Source organism: Neopelma chrysocephalum, unplaced genomic scaffold, assembly GCF_003984885.1.
Source record: "Neopelma chrysocephalum unplaced genomic scaffold, ASM398488v2 Primary Assembly neopelma1_321, whole genome shotgun sequence".
In the NCBI taxonomy this organism is placed as follows: domain Eukaryota; kingdom Metazoa; phylum Chordata; class Aves; order Passeriformes; family Pipridae; genus Neopelma; species Neopelma chrysocephalum.
In genome coordinates, this window is record NW_020897984.1 from 356582 (window position 1) to 381509 (window position 24928).

At 42.7% G+C, this 24928-nt stretch overlaps 2 protein-coding genes across 2 annotated transcripts in view; both read right to left on the minus strand.

Moving 5' to 3' along the window:
• Positions 1–17967, minus strand: part of FASN (fatty acid synthase) — a 43355-nt gene extending 25388 nt beyond the window's left edge. The window contains exons 1-12 of the mRNA XM_027705243.1: positions 17825–17967; positions 11649–11795; positions 10706–10858; positions 8974–9147; positions 7904–8104; positions 7345–7467; positions 6559–6674; positions 6184–6318; positions 3394–3853; positions 2852–3039; positions 1860–2049; positions 372–466 (exon numbers count right to left, since the gene is read on the minus strand). Coding sequence (XP_027561044.1) covers positions 372–466; positions 1860–2049; positions 2852–3039; positions 3394–3853; positions 6184–6318; positions 6559–6674; positions 7345–7467; positions 7904–8104; positions 8974–9147; positions 10706–10858; positions 11649–11775 — 1962 coding nt within the window. The 5' untranslated portion in view covers positions 11776–11795; positions 17825–17967. The remainder of the gene's footprint in view (positions 1–371; positions 467–1859; positions 2050–2851; positions 3040–3393; positions 3854–6183; positions 6319–6558; positions 6675–7344; positions 7468–7903; positions 8105–8973; positions 9148–10705; positions 10859–11648; positions 11796–17824) is intronic.
• Positions 17968–20813: 2846 nt separating this feature from the next.
• CCDC57 (coiled-coil domain containing 57) overlaps positions 20814–24928 on the minus strand; it is a 38860-nt gene continuing 34745 nt past the window's right edge. Inside the window, exon 10 of the mRNA XM_027705211.1 lies at positions 20814–21923. Coding sequence (XP_027561012.1) covers positions 21700–21923 — 224 coding nt within the window. The 3' untranslated portion in view covers positions 20814–21699. The remainder of the gene's footprint in view (positions 21924–24928) is intronic.

Genomic DNA, 24928 nt, shown 5'->3' on the forward strand with positions numbered 1-24928 from the left:
GAGAAAAGTACACAACGTGGGGATCTGTATGAGTCCCTGAACTCCACCCACACTCTTCATCACTTGCCACTTAAGGAGGAGCCATAGCTGGGATGAGGTTATTGCCCTTCTCAGTCTTATAATTTATCACCCATTACACCCATGGCTATAAGAGATATTTTATTACTAGTTTACTGAGGCACTAACATCACTTCCTCTCAGAGTATTTGAGTGTGTAAGTTTACACAAAGCACCATGTCCCCTCCACCACTTCAATCCAGCTCCCCTTTACCAGCAGCTGAGCTCTAACTGAGCTTCATGCTTTCTTCACACCCGAACTTCACAGATCCCAATCACAATCCCAGTACACACTGTATCAGTTCCATGCTCACCAGAGGCCCTGAAACAGTGACAGTGTCTTCAGAGTTGTGACAGGCTGGTACCACATTTGGAGGACAGCGTTGTTTACATTCTTCCCATGTCAGACCTGCAGAAGGAAGACCACAGGACAACAGAAGTGTTTCTAGCTCTGTGCTTCATGAGGGGAGGCAACCTTAAACTCCACAGTCACTGTGGTCGATTCAGCACTTTGTAAAATGGAAGGACAGACATCCTCTCCTCCCCTAAAAGCGATTCTGCAAAAGTCAAGGATATTTATCCTAGAGCTTTAACATGACATTTATCACAGTGATGTTGAACACATGGACAGAAGGCCAAATCTTTGTACCTTCCCATTAATGAATTGGATGGGGGTAACACCCACACTTTCAAAGCTACAGAATTGGTTGTTTTGTCTCATGTTGCCCTTAGTTTCTAGGAGTCAAGCTCACGTGTTCTCTCCCCTGTTCTAGCCTGCATTGCTGAGAGCCACAAAATATCCCTAGAAATCAAAAACTCTAGTGGCATGCTAGCTTAACACATGCAGCATCTGGTCATACATTACATGGATACAAGTCACAGGAATAACTTAAACTCAACATCAGATTGTGAAAATCGTATTATATGCAGGACTCCAAGGTAAGTTCTTTGGTAAGACTGTAATTTACTTAGTCCTTTGTAATTTTACTTAAATTAAGAAATCTAGGATTGTAACAAGTGATCTAGTCCAACATACTGCATCATACCGGCAACGGCTTTTTTCCTAAGTGTTTCAGATATTAATTGACAACTATGTTCAATAAGAAAGAGAAGAACAACAGTGCTACCAATAATAATTTTACTTTTAAACATATAAGTCACTATGAAGCCACAACACAAAGAAAAACTACTGCGTCAAAATTTCACCCAACAGTGGGCAAAACTATATGACTTACAAAAATACTAGGCAAAGCTTATTCAGGAGAAAGCTTATGCCTAAGTGTTATTAGGTCTAAAGTGCTATTAGTAAGTTCCACTAGCCAGTTGCTCACTACATAATAGTGGCTTACTAGCTTCACATCTCATTACTCTTGCAGACAATCAGAAATTTTTTTTTTAAATACAAAAGAATATATATATATATACACACACATCTGTGTGTGCATGATATATATCTACCAAGAGCCAAAAACCCCAGTGCTTTAGATTTTCACCTTTTAAAGGTGACTATTTATCAGGCTTGTCAGGTCACCTGACAATGAATCCCTCCATTTCCACTTAAATTTTGGATGGATTACCAAAATTCTGATGTATTCCAGGACACAGATCACTACCATTTTATCAACTTAAATATTTCATAATCTGTTCTACATCAGAAGAAAACAAAGAAGAGGCAACAGTGGCCAAAATTTTACAGAAATTATAGTTTCCATCAACACATTTGAGAGACCAATTTTATCCCAATGCCATACAGAAATCAGATGCATTTTCCTGTATCACTCTTGTGGTAAGGGGATACCTACCAACAGCAGCCATTCCTCCTGGGGGCAATTTGGCCTCTTTGACGCATCGTCCCCGCCAGTAAGCAGCGAGGATGGCTTCTTCATGACTTAGGGAATTGTCTGCATAGCCACAAGCTAGTTCTCCCACTGAGTGTCCCAAAATCCCATCAGGTTGCAAACCTGCCGCTTTCAGCATATCAATCTGAGCAATCTGCAAGGAAAAGTACCATTACTGATTCCATGCCCGAGTGAGCAGGTGTCAGGCCTCAAAGGCACACAGCACTAGCAAGTACAGAACAAAATGGCTTTTTGGTACAGACATTCTTGGTCTCACTGCCTTCCTTCCCACCGCCCCCTCCCCCCCAACTGTAGCTCCATCCTACTTTCAAAGCAATCCCAAAAATTGTTATGCTGCTCCACTATTGTTTGGACCTCTCCACAATGTAGCTTTCCACTACACTGGAAAATATTTCCAACAACACAAGGTTGCCAAGAACGTTACTCAGGTCTGTACAAAGTTATTCAGGTTATTCAGGTCTGTACAAAGTAAAAGGCAAGACCAGCTTTCCACATTATTTTAAAAGCTTGTCCTCTAGTTTGTAAAGAAACCATGAATCCCATATTGACACTCAGAATTAAAAAGAGACTTGATTTAGCATCACTTAGTTAATCTGCAGAACAAAATTTAGAAGATACTTAATGGAACGTTGCTCCTCGGCACAAACATTTACACAAAACCTAAAGACGTTCCTTAGTCTCTTAAAAGAAGAAACTGCACTACATACACACAGATACACATGCAAATCAGTTCAGATCTATATTAGCCCAAGCATCTTGCAAATGGCAGAGCCTGAAACTGCCAGAGATATTTCTAACAGCTGCCATTTGCTGATTACACAAAACAAGCTTCTATTAACTGGTATAATGTGTTACCAGCCAGAAAGACACATTAGCAGAACATGCTTATGTGGATTGAGTCCATGACCCCCTTCCACTAGCCATTTGAGTCTTGCCTGAATAGCAGCTAGTCCAACAAATGCATGGACAGTGTCATCAAAAGTGTTGTCATCCGCTTGCAGAAGCAGGTCTGAGACCTTCAGGCCTGTGTTCTTCAAAGCCTCATCTGAACGCGATATAGACTGGCGGAACAAATCCAACTTCATAAGGCTGAGGCCCATGCCTTTCCACTGTGTTCCCATGCCTGTAGGAGGGGCATGGAGAAAGTGAGCGTTAGTAACACTCCGTAACAGGAGCAGACATAACACACTTGCTCTGGCAGTTAAAGAACTCCAAGAGCAAAACATTGCACATTTTTAATATCCTCAAAATTAGGCACAGCTTATTATTTTTTCTAGACTTTACTATCATCAGAAGATAGTTAAGTTGGAAAGTTTTGATAAAATACAGGAAACACAAGTCTCCTAGACACATCGCAGAGCTGCAAAATATCTCCTCATGCTATAGTGGAAAACAACATTAGAGCACAGAATACAACTGCTCAAGCCCCAGATCTACAGAGGAATGGAGAAGCCTGGACCCAGTACTGCACACCTACCTGAGCAGATGTACCAGAGTGGTCTACCAGACGCTTGAACTTGCTGAACTTCTTTGATGTCACTCTCAGTGCCAACCAGCGTGTAGCCCCTGTAGGGCATGGAGGACACAGGAACTGCAGAGATATCACTGAGCAGGCTTACAAATGGGCTGCATCCTCCATGTTTTCTGCTCTCTTGAATTAGTATTTCCACAGCTTCCTGGGTTCTGCCAGAAATTTGAACCAGTCTTGGCATGTTACAACTCTCCAGAGGCTGGTGTTTGTTCTTATTTGGCCTCAGAATGACATGAGCATTAGCACCTCCAAAGCCAAAGGAGTTGATACTGACAAGGCCACCTTTCACTGGTGTTGGTTTACAAACCACCTCCAAAGTGCCATCTTGTAAGGCAGGAATATCTGGATTTGGGGTATTGAAATGAAGATTTGGAGCCCACAGCCCATGTTCCAGAGAGAGAATGACCTGAAAGGAAAAACAGTGTTCTGTGCTCCACGTTGTCTTGTGACAAACATTCTTTTGTTGTTACTGGTTTCCTACAAATGACCATGTAGCATACACTAAAGCAGTTCTCTATGTTTGGATAAAGGGACATTTCATAGAATAGCATTATTGATGTTATTGTGGTAGTACCTGTTCCACCTAGGCAAATTTTAAGTCCATGCAGGAAGTCAGCAGGGAAGATGAGCATAGTAGCTTTAAGTTTAGCTTCCAGACCCTTTTTTAACTGGAAAGCCATGCAGTCTTGCTGGAAAAGCAGCCTGGTTACTAAGACTATCATGTCTTCCTTCTCCCCTTTCAGATCCCATCCCTTCATCACATTCCACTTCATCCCTCCCCAGTCACACACAATTACAAATGCCCTTCCTTATCACAACGAAGTACTACTATTTCTGCCTTGCTGCAAAAGAATCAAACCGGAGCACTGGTAAAGGAATTTGCTTGCTGCTTTACACGCATTTGTTGTCTTCTCAATCCAAAAAAGCAAGAACAGCAGACAGGTCAGAACGGGCAGAGCAAAAAGGAGGTACAGAAACAGCGTAAGGAACAGACTATCTGTGCCAAAAAAGCAAGAGCTCCGTTCTCTCATCAGCATCTCTACATACACCCCATGACACCAAGCCCACACTCCTCTGTGGCACAAGCCCAGCAAGTCACAAACTACAAGGTGAGCTCCAAACACTCTGTGCTCTGTATATTTGGCAGTGCCTTCATCACCCCAAAATGGTCAGAGAAAAAGATTCTGGTTTGGAAACTGTTCTTCCAAGTTGACTATCAGACATGGCAGTTTACCTGGGAGAAAACCAGAATAAATATACGATTTCAACTCCAGTCAAGGTGGTTAAAGCTGCTGCCTAAGTGTTTTCATGCATACTGTCCTATACTTACAATCCTATGCACTTTGAACTTGCTGTTGCTTTACACTGCACACATATTTTTACTTTTAAGTCTGCCATGGTTTCTACATAAGTTTGAATGTACAGTACAGTCAGTGTAGTTCAAAGGTGCAGGTGAGTTTTCCCTCCCTTACCAGAATTTGACTAAAGTGGCCTTGGCAAGCCCTAGTTTCATTCCTACCTATCCATATAATTAATGGATTCTCTTCAAGTCTGAAATCAGATACTTTCAAGATCTGTTTTCCTGACATTTCACATAGGAGCATTTTATGGAATTCTAGAAGAAAACATTTAAAGAAACTGCAGACTTCCCAAGACAGTGATTGTCTAAGAGACACTGGGCTTGTGGTGTAGTGGGGAGGGAAACAGTACCTCAAACTTATCCTGTCCTGACAGATCACAGGAACACACTAAACAAACTGCTTATAAACATACAACAGTATGGATTGAGAAGTTTATTTTACGACTCAGTTATCATTCCTTCTATGAAGAATGTGTCAGTTAGAGATAAAGGTGCTAAAAAAAAAAAAAGTAAGCTTCCCTCTACAGACAGACAGACACTGCTGTCTCCATGATTTGCAGATGAGGCTATTCACAGCAAGTTGTATGTATTCAGGTCACAGTAACCACTTTGAAGAGCCTAAAATTGTAGCAGTGGCAGCGTACGTGACTTCAGTTTGCGTGGTTCTATGATAATAGGCTTACAAACAAGTGTGAACATCAGCTAGCTCTCTGCTAAGCAGTTTAGCAGCCAGAGCCAATGGATGACTGTCTGCCTAGAGCAGTAGATAGCAGGCTCGTTGCTAAGACAGACAGTTATTCAAGCTGGTAGCCTCATCCCAAAGAACTCACCTGGCTTCATGCCAATTTAAGAGAGAAGAGGAAGAAATGATACAATCCCAACAAAAAGCCAGAAGGATCAGCTGCTCTTTTGGCACTGAAAGCCCACACTGCCTCTCATCTTTGGTCACTGTCAGCTACACTAAACATTGAAAGCTCTCCACTTGTATGTGCCTCAAACCTAAATGACTTACAGCAGAGTTCTGTTGGAAGGTCCAGCGTAAGGATCAATGAATGATAAATAAGGATTAACAAAGCCTTTATACTGAGCAGAGTTATGTTCCTGTAGAATTCAGTAGGAAGGGGGAACTGAAGTGTGTGTGCACACAGCAGAGGGCCACCTGGGCATTCGTGGTTTGCAGAATAGCCACCTGAGCTTTTGCAAGTATTGGTGTGTGGAGCAAGTAGTGATTAAGAAACATCCAAGTTCTTATCATCACAAGTGAAGATTTTACCCTGAATCACTGTAAATTTTCCATAAAACAAAAAAACCTTTAAACCCCTCACACTGTTGTGTTCCCCATTTTCCCATATTTTCTTTCTCGAGCCCCCTGTTACCTTGGCTAATGCTGCAAGCCCAGAGGCAGGCTCTGGATGACCCATGTTTGACTTGGTTGATCCAATCAACAATGGCTCCCTCTTACATTGACAGAAGACATCTACAATGCCATTTACTTCCTGTGGATCTCCAACCTAGTATGAAGAGAATCAGAATGGCTATTAGCTAGCACTTCCAAAACACACCACAAAAGAGAAATTGGAAAGATTATGGTGTTTGGGTAAAATCCAGAAGCGATGAAACAGAACATATTCTACTAACTGGTAGAAGGGAAAAAGATTTCACTTTGGGAAAACAATGAATAATTAAATGGAAAAGTGTGGCAAGTGATGCAAGGGAAGAAAACATGGCAAACCCAAAAGGGCCATGCTGACCTTGGTGCCTGTCCCATGAGCTTCAACATACTCCACTTCTTCAGGTTTGACACCGCATTCCACGTACAAAGATCTGACCAACTGCTGCTGCATCTCTCCAGATGGGAATGTCACACCTAGGATCAAAATTGCTGTCAATTCCTCTCTCTATCAAGTACTTCCTGTAATGATTTTAGCACCCTTTCAATTGCTTGGGGCTACCACATCCAAAAAAACCCCCCAAAAAACAACTATAAAGACTTTTTCAGAACTTATATCATGTCCTTAACACCAAACACAGTAAGCCTCTCAGGCTCTTTGTAAGAAGAGTAGAGAAGCCAGAAATAAACCTAAAGCAATGACTTAGACTAGGGTAGAAAGACACTGATTAACAGAATACTAGGAGATGTGTAGATTAAGCAAAACATGTGAAATTTGGTGTCTCCATAACTGGAGAGCAGGAGAAGTTGGACAACAGTAGGACAAGAGCTTTACAGGCATAACACTACCTAAATTTCTACCAGCAGTGCAGAAGTTACTGCAGAGATGTCCTGAGGAAGGTTAAACTAGCAACAGAACATTGATGTTACTTCATACAGTAGAAACCACCACTTCTCTCCTTCAACTTCTTTACAAAATAGGGCCCTGAACTTTGCGTTATCAAAACAGAAAAAGAAAAAACTGCATAAACACTAAAAAACATTTACACACCTAAAGAAGAACCCTACAACTGCTCATTTTTGATGACAAAGACTCACGACTGAACAGTTCTCTCAGTATCTCACTTTTCAGCAGCTCAAGACCTACCTTGCTCCTTAAAGCCATCAGTGTTAATTCCAGCATTTACTATTGTGGCATAGATCCGCTTAGCCATAGATCTCTTGGTCAAAAGAACAACGACAGCAGCTTCAGAGCGACAATATCCATTTCCTGAGAGCAGAGAGAGAAGAATGAGTCTCTAAGTCTGCTCTGCTTTGTAAAATGTTGCAAAACACTGTTGCAGTAAGATTATCTCATTCCTGAGCTACTGCTTACAATAGACTCCTTTGAGAATATGACATATCTATTTCTTTTTAAAAAAAAAATTCACGTCCTAGAAAAAAGGCACAGTGCTCATCACAAATGGTAATAGAAAGTTTCCATCAAGAGACAGCTACTTCTTCTCCTCAGTGGCAGAGGAATGAACCATACAGTGTCAGTTTCTTCCCCACATGCAACACAGATCAGGCCCAGGGTATGTCCCAAACAGTGCACCTCAGAACAACTATGAGGCCAGCTCTTTGCTGTACTGAAAGAGTAGTTGGTCATAGACTCCACAATAAGTTTCTCTCATACAGTGTGACAAGCTTGTGTACTAATGCCTTACCTGAAACATCAAAAGCCTTGCAGGCACCATCAGGACTAAGCATACCCAGTTTCATGAACTGCACAGATGTGTTGGGTTTCAGCAGGAGGTTGACCCCTCCTACTAGGGCTGCACTGCACCGTCCATGATGAATTGCCTTATAAGCATTTTCCAGAGCGACGAGACTAGAGGAGCAGGCTGTGTCAATAGTTAAGCTTGGTCCTTAAGGAACAGAAAAGGGAAAAAAAACCCAAACAATTTTCTAGATTGTTCTCCAAAGAGTACAGGATGTGATCACAAGAGAAACATATTAAAATGAAGTTAAGTAAGAGTTGCTTCAGAATATAACAGGTACACCCGATGCAATGGGAGACAAGAACCACCATCTCTGCCTGCTTACCAGGTAACACATGAGAAAGGTGGGAAAAAATTAGGAACAGATTGGCCTTAAGGCCATTTTTTAAAATTGTCTCTCCATCAAAAAGAGATTATAGCTTCACAGGCAGGTCTCATCTAATTCCCCATTCTAACAATAGAATGCTCTTCCTGGTGCTACCCTTGCTTCTTGGTGCTACCCTTGCCATTACCTCTGTTCTCTGCTGCTCTGCAAATCAATTCCCATCCCTCTCTTCAAAACCATACATGGATTGAGCCACGCCTATGCCTTCAATCACATCATTCTGGTGGCTCTCTTACTTCTTCCACTTTACTCAAAAGGAGTCAACTGCTACAGTCAGTTTGTCTCTGGGCTATCTGACTTCTACATAGCTTGATACCAAATAGCAGTCTAAAGGTCAGAAAGGACCTAGATCTTTTTTATGAAGGCCTCCTGACATGACCATCTTTCAGGTGAACACCAGCTATGCCCAGCAGCAGTAGCTGAGTTACAAGGCCTTACAATGAGTCTTATCTTACAGATACAATATATTTTTTACTTCTCATATGCCTCCTTACAATAGTTACATGCTACTTTCTCTTTCCAAAAGGGGTCTACGCCATCATATCCATTCCACTCCTCTACAGCAACTGTGGTACAATCACAGTGAAATTGCAATTGCTGATCAGCATCAACAGGTTTGGGGGGCACTAACCTGTTAAGTCATAGAAGTAGGAAATCCTGTTGGCAAGCATAGCACGCTGGCAGCCAGTCATACTGTATCCCAAAAGCTCTTCTGGATCTTGGCTAAGGGCTTCGGCAGCTTCTGACCCACTGGCACCAATCCATACCCCTGTGTCTGTGCCACGGAGGGTGGCCGGATTAATACCTATGGGGACATCGGAAGATTACAGTAAACAAACTTATAATGAGGGGCAAACTGGGGAGATATCAGGTACACTGGCACCAATTCACCAAATACTATTTATTGTCCTTTTCAAGCAGGCCTGCAGCATTGTTCCCTACCTTTAGTAACTTTTCACCTGTTTCAACTGCAGACCTTACAAGTCTTCAGAGTCCATCAGAACTTTGGTATTGGCTTTTGATCAGAACATATTGTACCCTGACAAAGCTTTTCAGCCCAGTTGGGCATTGCCAGAATCTTGTGTAAAAAAAAGTGTATAGACTATGAAAGGCAAAAATGCTGATGGAGAGAAGCTAACAGCTGACTTCCAACACAGAGAAAAGGAGAGGAATGAAGGGGAGAAAAGTCACAGCACTTGGAATGTCATGTGAGCACATCAATAGCACATCAGTATCTACCTCTAGCCACACACAACAGTCAGATCTGGAGTACACGACAGAAATGAAAATTCTTAAGGACAAAAAAAGCCAACAACCAGAACAAGAAACAACTTTGCTTAAAAAAAACACATAGCAAGCTCAACTGGCAGAAATCTCTGTTGTTTCTTCTCTGTACTTCAGGAGTCCTGAAGACAAACAGAATATTCAATCTCCAGACTGAGGCTCAGCAGCAGAGGAGCAAGAGTTAATTTTAATAAGTCATAGAATCATAGGATGTCAAGGGTTGGAAAGGACCTTAAAGATCACTTAGTCTCAACCCCCCCTGCCATGGGCAGGGACACCTCCCACTAGATCAGGTTGCTCAAGGCCTTATCCAACCTGGCTTTGAACACTGCCAGGGTCAGGGCATCCATAACCTCCCTGGACAACTTGTTCCAGTATCTTACCACCCTCACAGGAAAGAATTTCTTCCAGATATCTAATCTAAATTCCCCCTCTTTCAATTTGTACCCATCACTAGTCAGTACTAGTGAGGTGGTTCCAACTTTTTCCCCCATGTGCTTCTTATGTTCTGACGTGAAACTGATTAACAGGAAGAATAAACTTCTTGGCTCTGTGGATAAGTAACTCAAAAGCTCTTCTATTACTGCCAGTGTTTTGAGAGAGGCTGCTATTTCTGAAAGCAGACTTCCTGGGAAAACCTTCTATAGAAAAAGATGAACCTGGCCAACGGACAGGAATACATCAGGCCATCTTCATTCTTTTAGACTATGGATGTGAATTCTAACCAAGTAACCTTCCTTTTGCATTACAAATTCGCCTCTTACAAAGGAATTCTTATGGAATACTAGGGTAGAGCAAAACACAGAAAAGCTCTAGAACTGCTGACTGTTTAAGTGATTCTGTCATACTGGTTGTATCATATGATGCTGGTACAGATTTGCTGGCAGTCAGCACAGATTTCCTGGTTTGCATTCCAGAGAAAACAGCTTTGTTCTAGCCCCCGTACTAGGTCTTTGGTCTCCCCTCTAATGTGATGGCTTTCTCATGTTAAGAGTTTTCATCACACAGTTGCATGTCTACACCTGTTGCACAGAGAAAATAAAGCATAATTCTCCCTCTTCAGTCATTCATCTGCTCACCTCCATCCAAAATAGCTTCATACGAAACTTCCAACAGCAAGCGAAGTTGAGGATCCATTGTATGAGCTTGTTTGGGATGAACCCCAAAAAAAGATGCATCAAATTTGCTTATGTCCTTGAGCTTTCCATTTCTCTTGGGCAGTCCATAAATTCCTGAGAAGAAAAATTCAACACTGAGTCACAGAATACAGCTGAGAGACAGTACGGAATGACTACAGTTGATTCTTGATTACACAGGAAACCTCACTGCCCTGTGCAGTAGCCAGAGGGCTGCATGAGCATCTACTGACCCACCTCATCTGGAAATGAGAATGCTGCATTAACAAACCAAGTGTAATTTTTAAGACTCTCCTGGATATAGCAGCAAAAGCCATCTATCTAGTTTAAACACTTTTGCTTTGGCAAGTTGTACCAAGTACATATAGTGTTCAAATCAGTGGTTCCAGTTGGTCCCCAGCTAGAGGAAAAACAAAAGCTGTTTTTGACTTCTGCAAATCGCTAGCTTGAATTGGGTAGACATGTGCCTAACACTTCAAAAGGACAATCACACAAAACAGAACATTGTGAAAAGCCATAAATCACAGCGCTGGAGTCCCTGTGCTACTTCTGAAACCAGAAAAATGTCACAGTCATCTTACTGTCACAGCTATCGACAGCAGGTATAGGATTCATGTTGCCTAGCTGCTCTGCCAAGAGTGCTCTTCTCTTTGAAAGTAAGCTACATAGAATTTATAAGGTACTACTGCATGGGACATGACATTATAAAATGGATTACGAGAGACCTTCACAAAAGTGTTCTGTTCTTGAATTTCTTGATGATATATCAGAAGTTAGTTCATCTCTGGCAGGGTTTTGCATCTCATAAATCCTTTCTTTTCATAGAATAATTCCTCTAAAACACTCAGAACCCAGGGTTCCCAAAGGAGGGACAACAAGCACTCACCTGGTTTCCACCTCCGATCATCCTCTGTGACCATATCAACTCCATTAAGCAGGTTCTCCCAAAACTCTTGCAAGTTCTCAGATTCTGGCAGCTTTCCTGCTATGCCTGCAATCACCACGTCCTCCATCGCTTAACTTCTCCCTGTTGCTGAGATGCATAAAGCAGTAAGACTAGTAAGATTTCACACAGAGGAAAGTATATGTGTTAGTGTTCCTAACATGTTGTGACAAACAAGTGTATTTGCAGGAGAAACACCCACACAGGAACAGCCCATGGAGTCTCTACTATTAAAAAAAAAAAAATTATATCCCAACTAATCAAACAGACCATAAGATCCACGAGGTTGATAAGGATGAGAAGACTGATCCTGAAGGAACATCAGGCTCTCTGAGAACCACCAGCTTCTACACGACAACCAGAAAATGAGTAAGTCTACCTCCACTAAATGCAGAGCCTCTATGAAGTCAGCAGAGAAGAAAGATTAACATGCTGGAGCAGAGGTGGGTGGAGAAATTATGAAATGTACATAATAAAATACATAATTACAAGGCAAACCTAACAGGTAGCAAAACAAGTTCTACAATCATTCCAAAGGTAAATGCTAACTTAAGAATCAATAATCAAAAGATCTGTTGGAGGGGGAAAAAGAAACCCCAGACAAACAAAAATAAAAAATCCCACAGAACCAACCCCCAAAAATAAACAACACAACCTTAAACAACTGCCCCAAAAAACACCAAGCAAGCAAAAAAAAATCAAAAACAACCAAAAAAAAGCCCAGAAAAAAAAACCCAACCCAACCAACTAAAAAGAAAAAGCCCACACAGAGAGGAGAAAACCCAACACAGAGCACAAAGACTACAGCACAATTTAGCATAATTTTAAATGCCCAAATCAAAGAAGTAAGTTTACATCTAAAGAGTTTGCTAATTGGATGCTGCACTGCCACACTGCACATTTAGAGAACTGGGAATGTGGCACTGACTACATATGACAGAGGGTGATGCTTTAAGTTATGGCTTGGCAGAACAGATCTGGATTACAGATGGGATGAAAAAGCTCAGCTGCTGGCCCAAGAAATTTGTGTACAAAGACCCCGATCTCAAACACCACGAAAGAGCATCATGCTGCATAACACAGCATGGCAGGGCACCTATACCAGACCACAACACCAAATGATAGCTCATATATTACACTCCATTATTTTCTATTACACTAAAAATATATTAACAACTAAGCAGAGAGAAGGTAAGTTAACCTGATGTTTCAGTTAAATTCAAATTATAATTTTAGATCCTAAGTAGACAAATTAAAGCAGAGGAGGGAAGGGGAAAGTACCCATATACATGTGGGGTTTTTTTTTAATATAAAAATAAATAAAAATGTTGTTGCAGGAATCAAAGAGGTAGTAAGCATTCACAGTACCTCCTTAAATAATCCTTCTGGCAAGTAGAGGCCAAATATTCTTTAATGTGTAGGATTTTAAACAAGTAACAACCACAAAGAAAATTAGGTATTTAAACACCTACAAGTCTGTTTCAACTTTGAAAGAAAAACTTTGCTATGAGAGAGCCAAAGTTTGATTTCCATGAGGTATTATGCTCCATGGTACCATGCAGGCACTTTGCTTAAGTGCTGCTGGGGCTTGATCACCTTCTCCAAAATACAGCACTAATAGGTACTCTCTGTTGAGCACTTCATAACTGTTTTTCCAACCCAAGATGTTTCATTTGAGCATTGTTTTGCAGCCTCTTCCAGGAGTTCCTAATGCTTTTGAGCCAGAAATGGGCCTCTCTTCCATCCACACACTACATTGCTCAGGAAACATAACGCCTTCCCGTAGCTGGAAGAGACTGCTGGGGTGTGCAGAAGGAAAGCAAAGCACTCTGCTCAGCTGAGCGCTGGCTCTGCCAGAACACACCACCACAGAGGCTGCCTGATTTCTTTCACCCTTCTTCTTTCCTTCAGCAATTATCTTGATTCAGATCTGTGGAGTAACTGTGGAATTATGCAACACCTAACACTGAGGCAGAAGGGGGGTTACCTCACCCAGTCCATTCCTTCTGGGAGCAGAAACAGAAGTGCTCCCAAAAGGACATCTGGGTTTCTAGGTCCTGTGCTAAACACCCAAACAACAGAAGGTCCATTCCACTCTGGTTGTTCGTTTAAAAAGGGAAACACTAAGGGTCAAATTGAGCAAAGCCCTTACTGAGAAACTAGTCCCCAAAACTTAAGTTGGTAGTAACATGCTCAGTCCACTTTGTGCTGAAGAGAAGCACCACTCACATAAAACTAGTAAGTCAGTTGTATTGCTGCCCTTACCACTGTACCCGTAAAACCCAATCAAGCGCAATAACTCTGCTACACATTCAGAATTTCTGTGCTGGGGGCAGGGAACAAACAGATCTCATGCACAAAGCAATTCAAGCTTAAGACAAGAAATATACAGGATGATAATTTAATTACAATTAAATTTTATACCTCAGCTCTTTGGGTGATGATCTCTAGGGAGAGAAATATAATTTCTATTTCGGGGGACTGAGAGAACACTTCTGGGATTGTTACTTCTCATCCCACATCTTTCCCTCGAGTATCAGAAAAACTCCATCCAGGTATGGCAAATCAACAAAATGTTCCTCTGAGACAGTGAAGTAATAGAATTCATAAGCAAAGCAATTTTGGCCAACATGTTATGAATGTAGTTGAGCAAGACTGTGTCAAAGGTGGAGAAAAAGATGCTGCAGTAATCAAAATCAGAAGAACAAGAGCCAAGAAGTTAATTTTAGCAGGGTGAATGGGTAAGAAGAACCACAACTTAAAGATTTTAATACACAAAGAACCAGAAACATTTAAACTTGCCACAAAGAGTTCCAAAAGTGTACATCTAAGATAAGATACAAAGTACAGATTTAGTAGCAGACAGAAGGGATGATCTGCTGTTGGGAAACAAGAGCGGTAAGAAGAAAAACCATGAATATTAAGTCATCTCTGATTAAACACTTATTAAAATAGCTGTTATAGCTACCAACAATGTCTTCGGTCTTCCTTGACAGATAATAAGCAGTTAAACCAATTTTAAGTTGCTTGCCTTTGACCTGAAATGGTGTGTTGTATTGTTTTACTATATTAGAGACTTTTGCTGTAGAGCGTTTTTAGACTATACACAGTAACACACTACATAAACAGATTTTCAAGCGTAGGGCATAGCACAGATCAAGAAAACAAATTATTTCTACAGCTGTTTTAAAAAAGATTAGACTGCAGCAAATATACAGAACAGACTGCTCCTGCTACGTTGGATGAGCAAGGTGTTCAAAAGCAACAGATTAAAACAGGAGACAAAGAAGACACAAAGGGACAAACAGGAGTTGCCGATTTCTTAAGGCTGTATTTTGCTGAATCCAACCAGACATCTAACATCCTTTTTCCTCAGTTTATCCCTGCTTTTGCTTAAATTGAGTTCTGTGAATTCTCCTCAGACAGCTAGCATTTTTAACTGAGGGGAAAGAAGCAAACAAACACCACAACCCACCCCACCGCCAAAATATCAGTCCAGGAGACACCTCAGTAAAGCATAAGCTACCATCTCACTGGATTTACACAATCTTTTTTAGCAATTATATTGTGTTGCTGACTCATTCAGTTTGTGACTGGTAATAACTAACAATCCCTTTTGGTAACACTGACTAGTAACAACTTTCATCACTTTATACCTGTGCTCTGGTCTACCTCCCACATTAGCCATTTGACAAGGTTGGTTTGTTTACTGGTGCCAGTTCCTTTCTCCAATCATGTGATACCTTCTTAACCTGGTTCTCTATGTATTCGATAACTATTGGCATCATGTTATCGTAATACTATTATCAAAGCTACTCTTAAGTTGAAATACTGTTCTCTATTGCATTTAAAACATTTGTTTTTCGGTCCCTCCCTAATTCAGCACCAAAAAAATCAATCAAAAAAAGTATTAATCAGGGTTTTCCACCACGCCTGGCAGCTGTACAACTTTTTAATAATAATTTTATCTACTGTTTCCCTACAGAAATAACTGTGTGACCATTAAGCTTGCAAGCTTATAAGGAAAATGAGAACAAAAGACAAAGAAAATAAAAAAGTGAAGGTAAAATCTAATTTCCTCCTGCTCATACCTGACTTGCCAACCACCAAAGAGAACTTATTCTGCTGTAACTTGTTCACGTAGGATTTGGTGAGTAAAGGAAGGAGAGAGGAAGGGAAGAAACAGCTGTTTGCAAAGAAACAACAAATAAACCCCAAATCTTGTGTTGCCTGATGCACATAGTCCCTTTTCCTAGACAGGAGCACAATATTTATTTCACTGTTATTTTGATGGCTGTTATCACAGTAGGATAGAATCCTTAAAGCCATCTCAACTACTGTTTCTAGACAGTCCAAATCTTCCTCTTTTTTGGAGCTCCCATTATTGTAAAATGACTCCTTCACAGCTTTCTTCAGCAGATATTGACAAAAGGATTGCTTTCTTTGTTTCTCAGTATGATTACATCATAACCCTGGTTTCCTCATCTCTATAATTTCTAAAATTTGTAATAAAAACTGTCCTTACATAGGAACTTCACTTGTAAAGAGCTGTAATGCTCTTTACAAGTGAAGAAACCCTTCACAAAATAGAGGCAAACACAGTTTGGTTTTCATTTTTTGAAAGCATTTGGCTACTATCACTCTGTGTGCTATGGTGTCAATTTAACGAAGACCTTTCAAATGTCTCTTTCTGTTTCAATGCTGTATACGTCCTGTTGACCACAAGACAAATGAAAACCGGTAGTGTGCATTCATATTTAAAATGCTACTACTTAGTGGGAAACACAATATGGTTCAAAGCTGTTATTGGAGAAAAGTTAATTTTGCTTATACAATCAACACAGCTTGGCTGATTCCCAAGCATGATGGGAAATCATTTAGACAAAAATGATTTCTTTAAAAATCTTAGTCCCATGTTTGCAAAACATCTGTTCATAACTGCCCTCATCCTCCGAATTCACCCACTAAATGCAGCCTCTCACACTGTTCTATTATTTTCACTTTGTTTCAAGAAGGGTAGAGGCTTCAGGAAAAGGTGAACCCTTTGCTTTTGTGGCTTGAGGTTTTTTTCTCCCGTTTTTTAAGACAAGACACGCTCCCAACGGTGGTCTGATGGAGTATGCAAGTTAAGTTACACAGCCTTAATACCACCTGTTTATATTTAAGCATCCAAATACAGCTTTGCTAGGAAAATATGCATTCAGTATCTCAAAGGGCCCTATGACAGGGAAGGAATGTGGAATAAAAACCAAACAGGTGCAAAAACAGCAAAAGAGAAAAGACGATCATCACGTTCCTGACAGAATCACATCATCAAATCCATACCGCTGTATGATCATCGAGATATTTCGTGTGGGTGGCTGGTTTAAACTGAAGTGGTAAAAAATAGTTTAGCATTATCCGCGACACCTTTTTTGCGATAGATTCCCAGTACCTACTGACGAGTGTCCTTTCGCAATACCGAACGCCGATCTCCTCCCGTGGGAGCGAGTTCAGCCTGCCACGGCCGTGCCTTCGCGGAGAATGAAGCGCCGCCGCCGCGCGGCCCGTGCAGCCCCGACGCCCGCTCGGGGCAGTGCCGGGCTCGAGCTGCGGCAGCGCGGGGCCGCCGGGGCGGCCCAGCCCCGCGACAGGCGCGGCCCCTCGCGCTGCCGCCGGGCGCGCACGAGGGCTGCGGGGAGCGGGGCTCGGCTGCGTCCCCGATCCCGCCCGGCCCGGCGGCGAAGGGTCGCGGCGGTGGCGGCACGGTCCCCGCCCGCCGCCAAGATGGCCGAGCGCCAGCTCCACAATGCAGCCACCTCGCCGGGCGGGCGGAGCGGGAGGCTGCAGCGCGGTACCAGCCACTGAGCCGGGGGACTCTCCTCGGCACGGCCGCGCTGGGTCCCGTGAAAGCGGCCGGCAGCAACAGGGCGCGGTAACCCCGGGGCGGGGGAGCAGAACCTTCCGGTCGGGCGGACCGAGCCCGCGGACCCCAGCCGAGCCCGCGGACCCTCATCGCCCGCCCGGCGTCGAGGGCAAGATGGAGCCTTCCTGGCGCACCCGCCGGGCGCGGCGGCCCGCAGAGGCGGGAGCAGAGGCTGCCGCTTTCCCGACCGCACCGCCGACCGTCCCGCCAGTACCTGCACAGGGGCGGAAGGCTTCGTGTCGGTAAGACTCTGGCGTCAGCTCAGCGCGGGGTCGGGATGCTGCGGGGCGGGCTCTGCGGGCGGACGCTGCGGCGGCCGGTGCCGAGCTGCGCACGGCCGATACTCCGCGCTCTCCTCACTGTCTCCCTCTAGCTCCCACCGCTATTTAAGCAGTCGCCACCTCCGGCGGCCACGCCACATGGGCTGACAGTTTACTCCTCGCCGCAGTCCAATGAGAGTCGGGGCAGGGCCGCCCCGAGTCGGACCCGGGGTGATGCCAACCCCTGCCCGCCAGAGCCGCTCCACGGGAGGAGGGGGCCCTGACCAGTTCTCGGGTCGGACACAGGCGGGTCCCCGTGCCCACGGCACTGGGCCAAGCTGTCGCGCCCCGCCCCGCACGCTGGAGGCCGTGGAAGGCTGGGCGCTGCGGGGGTGCCTGGCTTCGGGCCGAGCTGGCCGGGGGCGAGGCAGCACCGACCCACCGCGGGCGCGGACCTCTTCGTGTCCCTCTCCCACCTCCCCGCGGGTGTGCACACTGTGGGACGGGTACGGCCGCGCCGGCACCGTGGCTCGGTGATTGATGCGGAGGCTCGGCGGGCGCCGGTCCAAGCGCGTCCGGATCGCGCAGCGCCCGCACAAAGGGACGCGGGGCCGGACGCGCAATCTCGGGCCGGCACCCAATGCGGGGGCGGGGACGCGGGGGCGGGGGCGCGGCCCTGCCAATCGCGGCGCCCGCGCGGCGTTGCTATAGGCGATAAGGCGATGTGGTGACGGCGGAGGGGCGTTCGGGGCCGCCGGCAGAGCGAGCAGCGCCCGCTGCTCTCCGGCGGCGGCGGTCGTTCACCCCAGCGGAGCGCGGTGCCGGGGTTACCACAGGGCAGCCGGCACGCCGGCCAGGGATGGTCTGCCCCGTGCCCGGGACCGCCGCGCCGCCCTCACTGGCGGCAGCAGAGCGGGTCCGGAGGCGGCGGGCGTGCCAGGGGCTCCCTCCTCGCCGTGCCCCGGTACGCCCCTCTTCCACCGACGGAACGGGGCGGATCTCTCGGCGTGCGGACACCTTTCATCCACTTTCCCAGTAACTTACACACCTTCAATTAAAGCCAAAGAGTCAACGAATTTCAATTTTCTTCTTTATTGCCTACGACTCCCGCTCCAACACAAAAATATCCTTCCTGCCTTTCGGTCAGCAAACGCGGGCCCGAGCGCCGAGACGCCGAAAGCCCCCGCCTCACCCCTGGTCCCGGGGAGACCCGGCTCCGGGCACAGGCCCCGCTCCCAGTGGCGCCTGCGCTGCCACTTCGCAATACAGCTCCATTCCGACCTTCTCGGGGCAGACCTTTTGCCTTTATCCACATATTCCTCAGCATAACAGTTTTTTAGCCCTTTGATAAGAACAATAATCAATAATTTGCTCTTTTACCTTTTCAGTACTCTGTGATCAGCCTGAATTCTCTTTTTTGTAGGCACTCATTTCTTTGTACAATTCAATAGTATCCACAGTAGCAGCTTGTTTCCACTCTTCTCATCTGGTTCTTAAGAATCAATGCCCAATTTATTAAATATTTTGATCATAATATATGAGAATTTTCCTGCTGTATTCAGTACACCCTTAGCTCAACCTCCCCATGCAGGATCCAAGCAATATGGTCATGTTATTTATTATTATGCATACTTTGTTAATTTTCACCATACAGGATATGTTCTTACAGTTACTCTGAAACAAACGTACAGTGATTTAACTGCTTTTTTTTTCTATCACAAGTAAAATAAAATTAAACACCCAAGAGCTATCATCTTCACTTACCTACAGCTGACTTAAGGAAACCTGTTTCTCAGGGAAACTGAATATATTAAAGCTGCATTTCTGGCAAGAGGTCTGCATGACCAGGCATGCCAGGTGACTTACCAGGGTCAGGGGAAGGGGGACACACCACCAAACAACCACAAAAAAAAACACAAAAAAAAGAAAAAAAAACACTCAGAAAACCCTCAAACAAGCAAACAAACAAAAAACCATAAAAACCTGCATAGAAACCTATACAAAAGCATTTCTGAAGTCTGCAGCCCATGAGTTTATATCCATGATGTAAGGAATAAAGAGTAATGTTTTCTGGGCTCACATGCAGTGTTACAAAGATTAAGGAACAAACTGCTCTTTTACACTGCTTTTAACACCTGTAAATGCACAGAATCTCATACAACTGAACTATTGTGCATCTCTACAGTTATTAAACATGGAAATAAAAATAATTTTTCAGGCTAATCTACAGCTATTAAAAACTTCAGAATTTACACGAGTTCTAGAAATAACCAGTGAGTGCTTTAACTGGTGTGATCGGGGCCAAAATTCCTGTACTTGTTAGAAACCACTATGCTTTGAGCTACAGAAAGAGCTTATTCAGGGCCTGGTTCAAGGGAATGCATCATGTCGTTCTGGCTCATGAACAATGTTGAATCCGATGACAGGATTTTCAAGTAACAAAAAGATTTAGAAAAACGCTTGCAAGGTCTCTCAGGCCTCATATTGTCTTGGTAACATCTCATGAAATTTATTGCAGATTTAGCATCTGATCATAATATCACAGCACCTTTGCACTAAAGCAAAACATTTTCAGCAGGTAGTAGAAAACAGTTATTCAAATTCTCAAACTGATTTCTACCACTTTGTCAGATGCCGAGGAGAACACCTGTTTGCAAGAGTACCAGAGAAGCATTTCTAAAAAGAAAAGCACTACAGAAAAAAAAGACACTCATGGGTAAGAGGCTCTCTTCCTTCATTTATCCTGTTTAGATTTTATATGTTTAGCAGCAACTGAGAAGTATTATTCACTTCAGTGATACCGCTCACAGACTCAAAGAATCTCTTACATTGGAAGGTACCTCTTGAGATTACCTAGTCCAAGCCCTGAGTTCCAGCGTCATCTGGAACAGGCTGTCCAGGACGACATCTAGTTGGGTTTTGATTATCTCCATAGACAGAGACTCCATAAAAAAAGTTTTTTATTGAATTCTTCATGTGTATTTCCTTTACGTAAAGTTCATCACTGTAATATCCCAAGACAGCTCAGCATTACCGGAAATGTTACAAAAATACATTCATTACTTGTTTCAATGTCCTGGTGTGTTCATTGCTACAGAGATATCCTTTCTTACATCCCAACTAACTCAAGTTTCTTTTAGTTTCATGTTTTAAGACTTATATCTTACAGTGCGTCTGGTATGATTCTGAGGGTATGATTCTAACTCATTAGCAGTGTTTTTCACTGCTTTAAAGTCCATGCAATCTCATGTCAAGGAAAAATATAATTACTGGTGTGACAATAGAGATTTAATTTTATACTCTTTCATTATGTCTGAACAAGTGGGAGGAGCTACAGAATATGAGAAACAATACAGACTCAGGTGTAATCTTTTCAACCCCTTTACTTTCAAGTAGAAAGATAGCTGCACAGGATTAACGGTTGCATTGTTAATTAGAAGAAAACAAGTAGGTTGAGGCATCCCACTGCTAAGCTTAAATCACATCTACAGTTTCTCAACAAAAAATTTGCTAAAGACCTGGAAGCCCTGCCTGAAGGCACAAGGCTTTACCTATGTGTTAACTGGGCATTTCTAAATCCATGATGCAAGCAAAATTTAACACATATAATTAAAATAAATCAGTATTAACAGTGAAGACTGTAATCTCATAATGTACACACATTAACCCTTTATTTTAGGGGTTGCTGTGTGAAATGGGGTATTTGTTCTCCCTTTTGGCTGCAAATAACTCAACATACAAAAATGAAGCAAATATTTAGATCTGATTTAGAGATTTCAAAGTAAATTAATAGCAACTGTGGATCTGGAACCTGCTGCCAACATAGAAATCAGTCTTTAATATTATAGTTGCGGATTTTTGCCATGTTAGAAGAGATTTTTGGTTTTAATGGATGAGCACAAGATAAATTCCTGGATTTTAACTTCTGCTGAACTTCCAGCCTTGTTCCTCTGACTGTCAAATCTCCAGCTGGCACTTCAAGTTTATCCTTGGCTTTGACATTTTGCTGAGATTCTTCAGATTGCTTGGTTGAATGTATAACTTCCAATTCCACTGCTCAAAAAATGGACAGAAAAATACTTTGTAGTTATGTTTGTATTTAATTATGAGACTGGATAGATGAAGAGAACTGGTTTACTCTTTTCCTCTAAATACATTGCTGCCACAGTGCCGTATTGTGACAATCTTACATTAACAGAATCATTTCTGTACATAGGAGGCCCAGAACTGTCCATTAAGGTGTGCTCTACTGATGGTGTAACATATCAGCATCTCCTGCTCAATCCTCGCTCCATCTGTAGCTGTTCATCTCCATTAGCATCAGACTGCTTAAGAGAGGAAGACAGCTGGGAGGTTGGTGTGACTGTTGAAGTTAAGCACTACCTATCTGTTCAGCTGTTTTTAAACATCACATTTTACAAGTTTACCCTTCTCTCCATTGTGAGAGAATATGTTTGGGTATGCGTGATACAAAAGGCTCAGAGGCAATTCTGTTGGCTTGACAAAGCTGCACTATTACCATTACCTTTGGGGGCTTTTTTTCAATCTTCTCTCACAGAGGAAGGCATTTACTGTGGAAATCTTTGATTTTGTTGTCTAAAATACCTTGTCTGTAGTAGAGAGAACTAACTCAAAAAGTAGTATCTTTGGATGGGAAGCGGTGGGACTGGTCCTAATATCATCCGGAGTCCATCCTGCAGCTTCTCACATAATTCTCTGAAAACCATTATCTCCAACTAACTGAACTTTAGTCTTGTCACAGGTTTCATTAGGTAAGATAAGTGTAACTAGTCAAAGTATTCACTGTAAGCTATAGGTAATACTTACAGGTGTTTGGCTCCAGCCACTTAATCCTTATTTTTCAAGGCACTAAGACTTCACATTTTCTATGAAGAGCCAAAGCAGACAGGAGGAGTAGTCATAATATACTTGGGATAACACACACTACAGCATTCTGTACCAGTTTAAATTATGAACACCACAGGCTGCAGTCCCAGAGACTATTCAATCACAGAGCAAGAATAAAAGGCACACAAATGGACAAAGAAAAGTTATTAGTAGGGGAAGGTAAATTTTCAAAGTCAATTGGACATGGTAGAAAGTCCAAACAAAATTTAACGTGGAAGAAAATAAAAACTATTCCTGAATTCTGGAATGAATTGATCTATTGAAGGTTTATAGCTCTATGCAAAGCATGACACTGTGGCTAGTGTCAAAACATGACATTTTTCAAAATAATTTTTATATTCAGGCTTAGCTTGAACCAGCTGTTCACTTGTGTGTGTCATCTCTGCACGGAGTCAGCTTAGTGGCATTTGTTATCACAGGTGGCAAAGACTCAGTGGGCTCTTGCACTGTGGATGTGAAATCCTGTTGTCCAGCTTGCCACCTAGTGGCTTTCTACAGATGTAGAAGGTATGGAAGAGCATGCTTCCACCCATGAAGATCTTTGAGTGTATTTTCCTACCTGGAAAATGGACTTTATTCATTATAGTACCTCTACCACATCTGGCAGATAATAATGCAGAATTTCACAACATTAAACCATTTAGAACAGTATAGGCAGCTGTGTCTGAAAGGTACTGCTTCAAGGATTATCTTCTTGAACAGGAACAGCAGCAGAATGATATTACCTAGCGCTTGTGATCTAAATAACAGCAATGAGCAGATCCATAAATAGCACACACTTACTGCTTACAGACAGTCTGTTTTTTTAAATATTCACTCAGTTTTCAAGGGCCTTTTGTATTCAATAAAGGGGATGATTTTCAGAAGTTAATGTGGGAGGCCCTAATCCTGTAAATCCAAAGGCAAAGTAACCATGCACCAATGCATCACATGCATCCCTTCCTCTGAAGACTTCTGTATGCTTGTCTCCTGTCATTCATAGAGAAACTACATTTGTAACTAGCAAAGGCTAATTTAGGTGTCTGGAACAACAACACAGGACACGAGCATTCTATAAGGCTATTTTAAAAAGTTTTGAACTGCCAAAAATGTGTGCTAACACAGAAATTTAAAACCAACCATTGCAAACTTGTACGGTTATTTCCAAAAATGGAAAAAGATGAAGAATCAATACCCCAGAATGAGAAATACTATTTAAAATGAAATATCCTAAGAGAATACTGAATAAAGACCTTACTGTATTGCTGGTTCTGCTTGGGACTGTTCACATCTGTGAGGGACCCTGAATAAGATCAGCATGAATATGCACTGTACAGTAAAATTTGAACGCAGTAGCTTGGTTTTCACACCAATGAAAAAACACACCTAATTTACAAGCCTGAAACTTACTTTCAGAAGTGACCTTGGCAACCAGAGCTAGCAAGATCATAGTTAAGCACCTAACCTGCTTTTGGAAATGGAACTAAATGTTTTGTGTATTTAAATGCTTAACATCTCTTCTATTTGACGTGTGTTAACTTCGGTCAGAAATTAATATTCATGGAACTTTTTTCTCAGGATGAAAGAGATATATATAGACATAAGCTATGAGCAAACTGAAATTTCCCCAGATGGAAAATTTCATTTAACAAATTTGTCACTAGATATGTACTTATGGCTAACAGTGTTTCTGAAGGAACACCAACTCAAACAAGTTCCTATTCAGGAGAACAACATGTAAGTGAAGAAAATGTAACTAGGAGATTAGTTAATATTTGTGAAACACTTCAAAGATGAAGTTTTATGTAACGCAGAAAAGAGATCATGAGTCTGTCTCTGATTGGAGCCGGAATGAAGCCAGAGCCAGAGCACTCTTTCTGTTTGTTAATATTTCACCAGATTCTTTCTCTGGCCAGCTTTTTACCCCCGTGGATTGCTCTTAGAACTGTCAGTGATGTCAAAGCTGTTGAAATTCTGTCTAGTGTGGAAACACTTAAGATAACTTTTGATCCATAAAGTGTGGCATTTCAGACCACAGAGCTTTGCAAGTAACAATGAGAATTACAGTAGAAGAAACTCCCCTAAGCTCAAGTAGTAAACCAGAAAAGTTACTTTGACTCAAAGCAGCTCATTCCTATTCTTTGTTAGGCTACAATGTAAACTCCAATTAG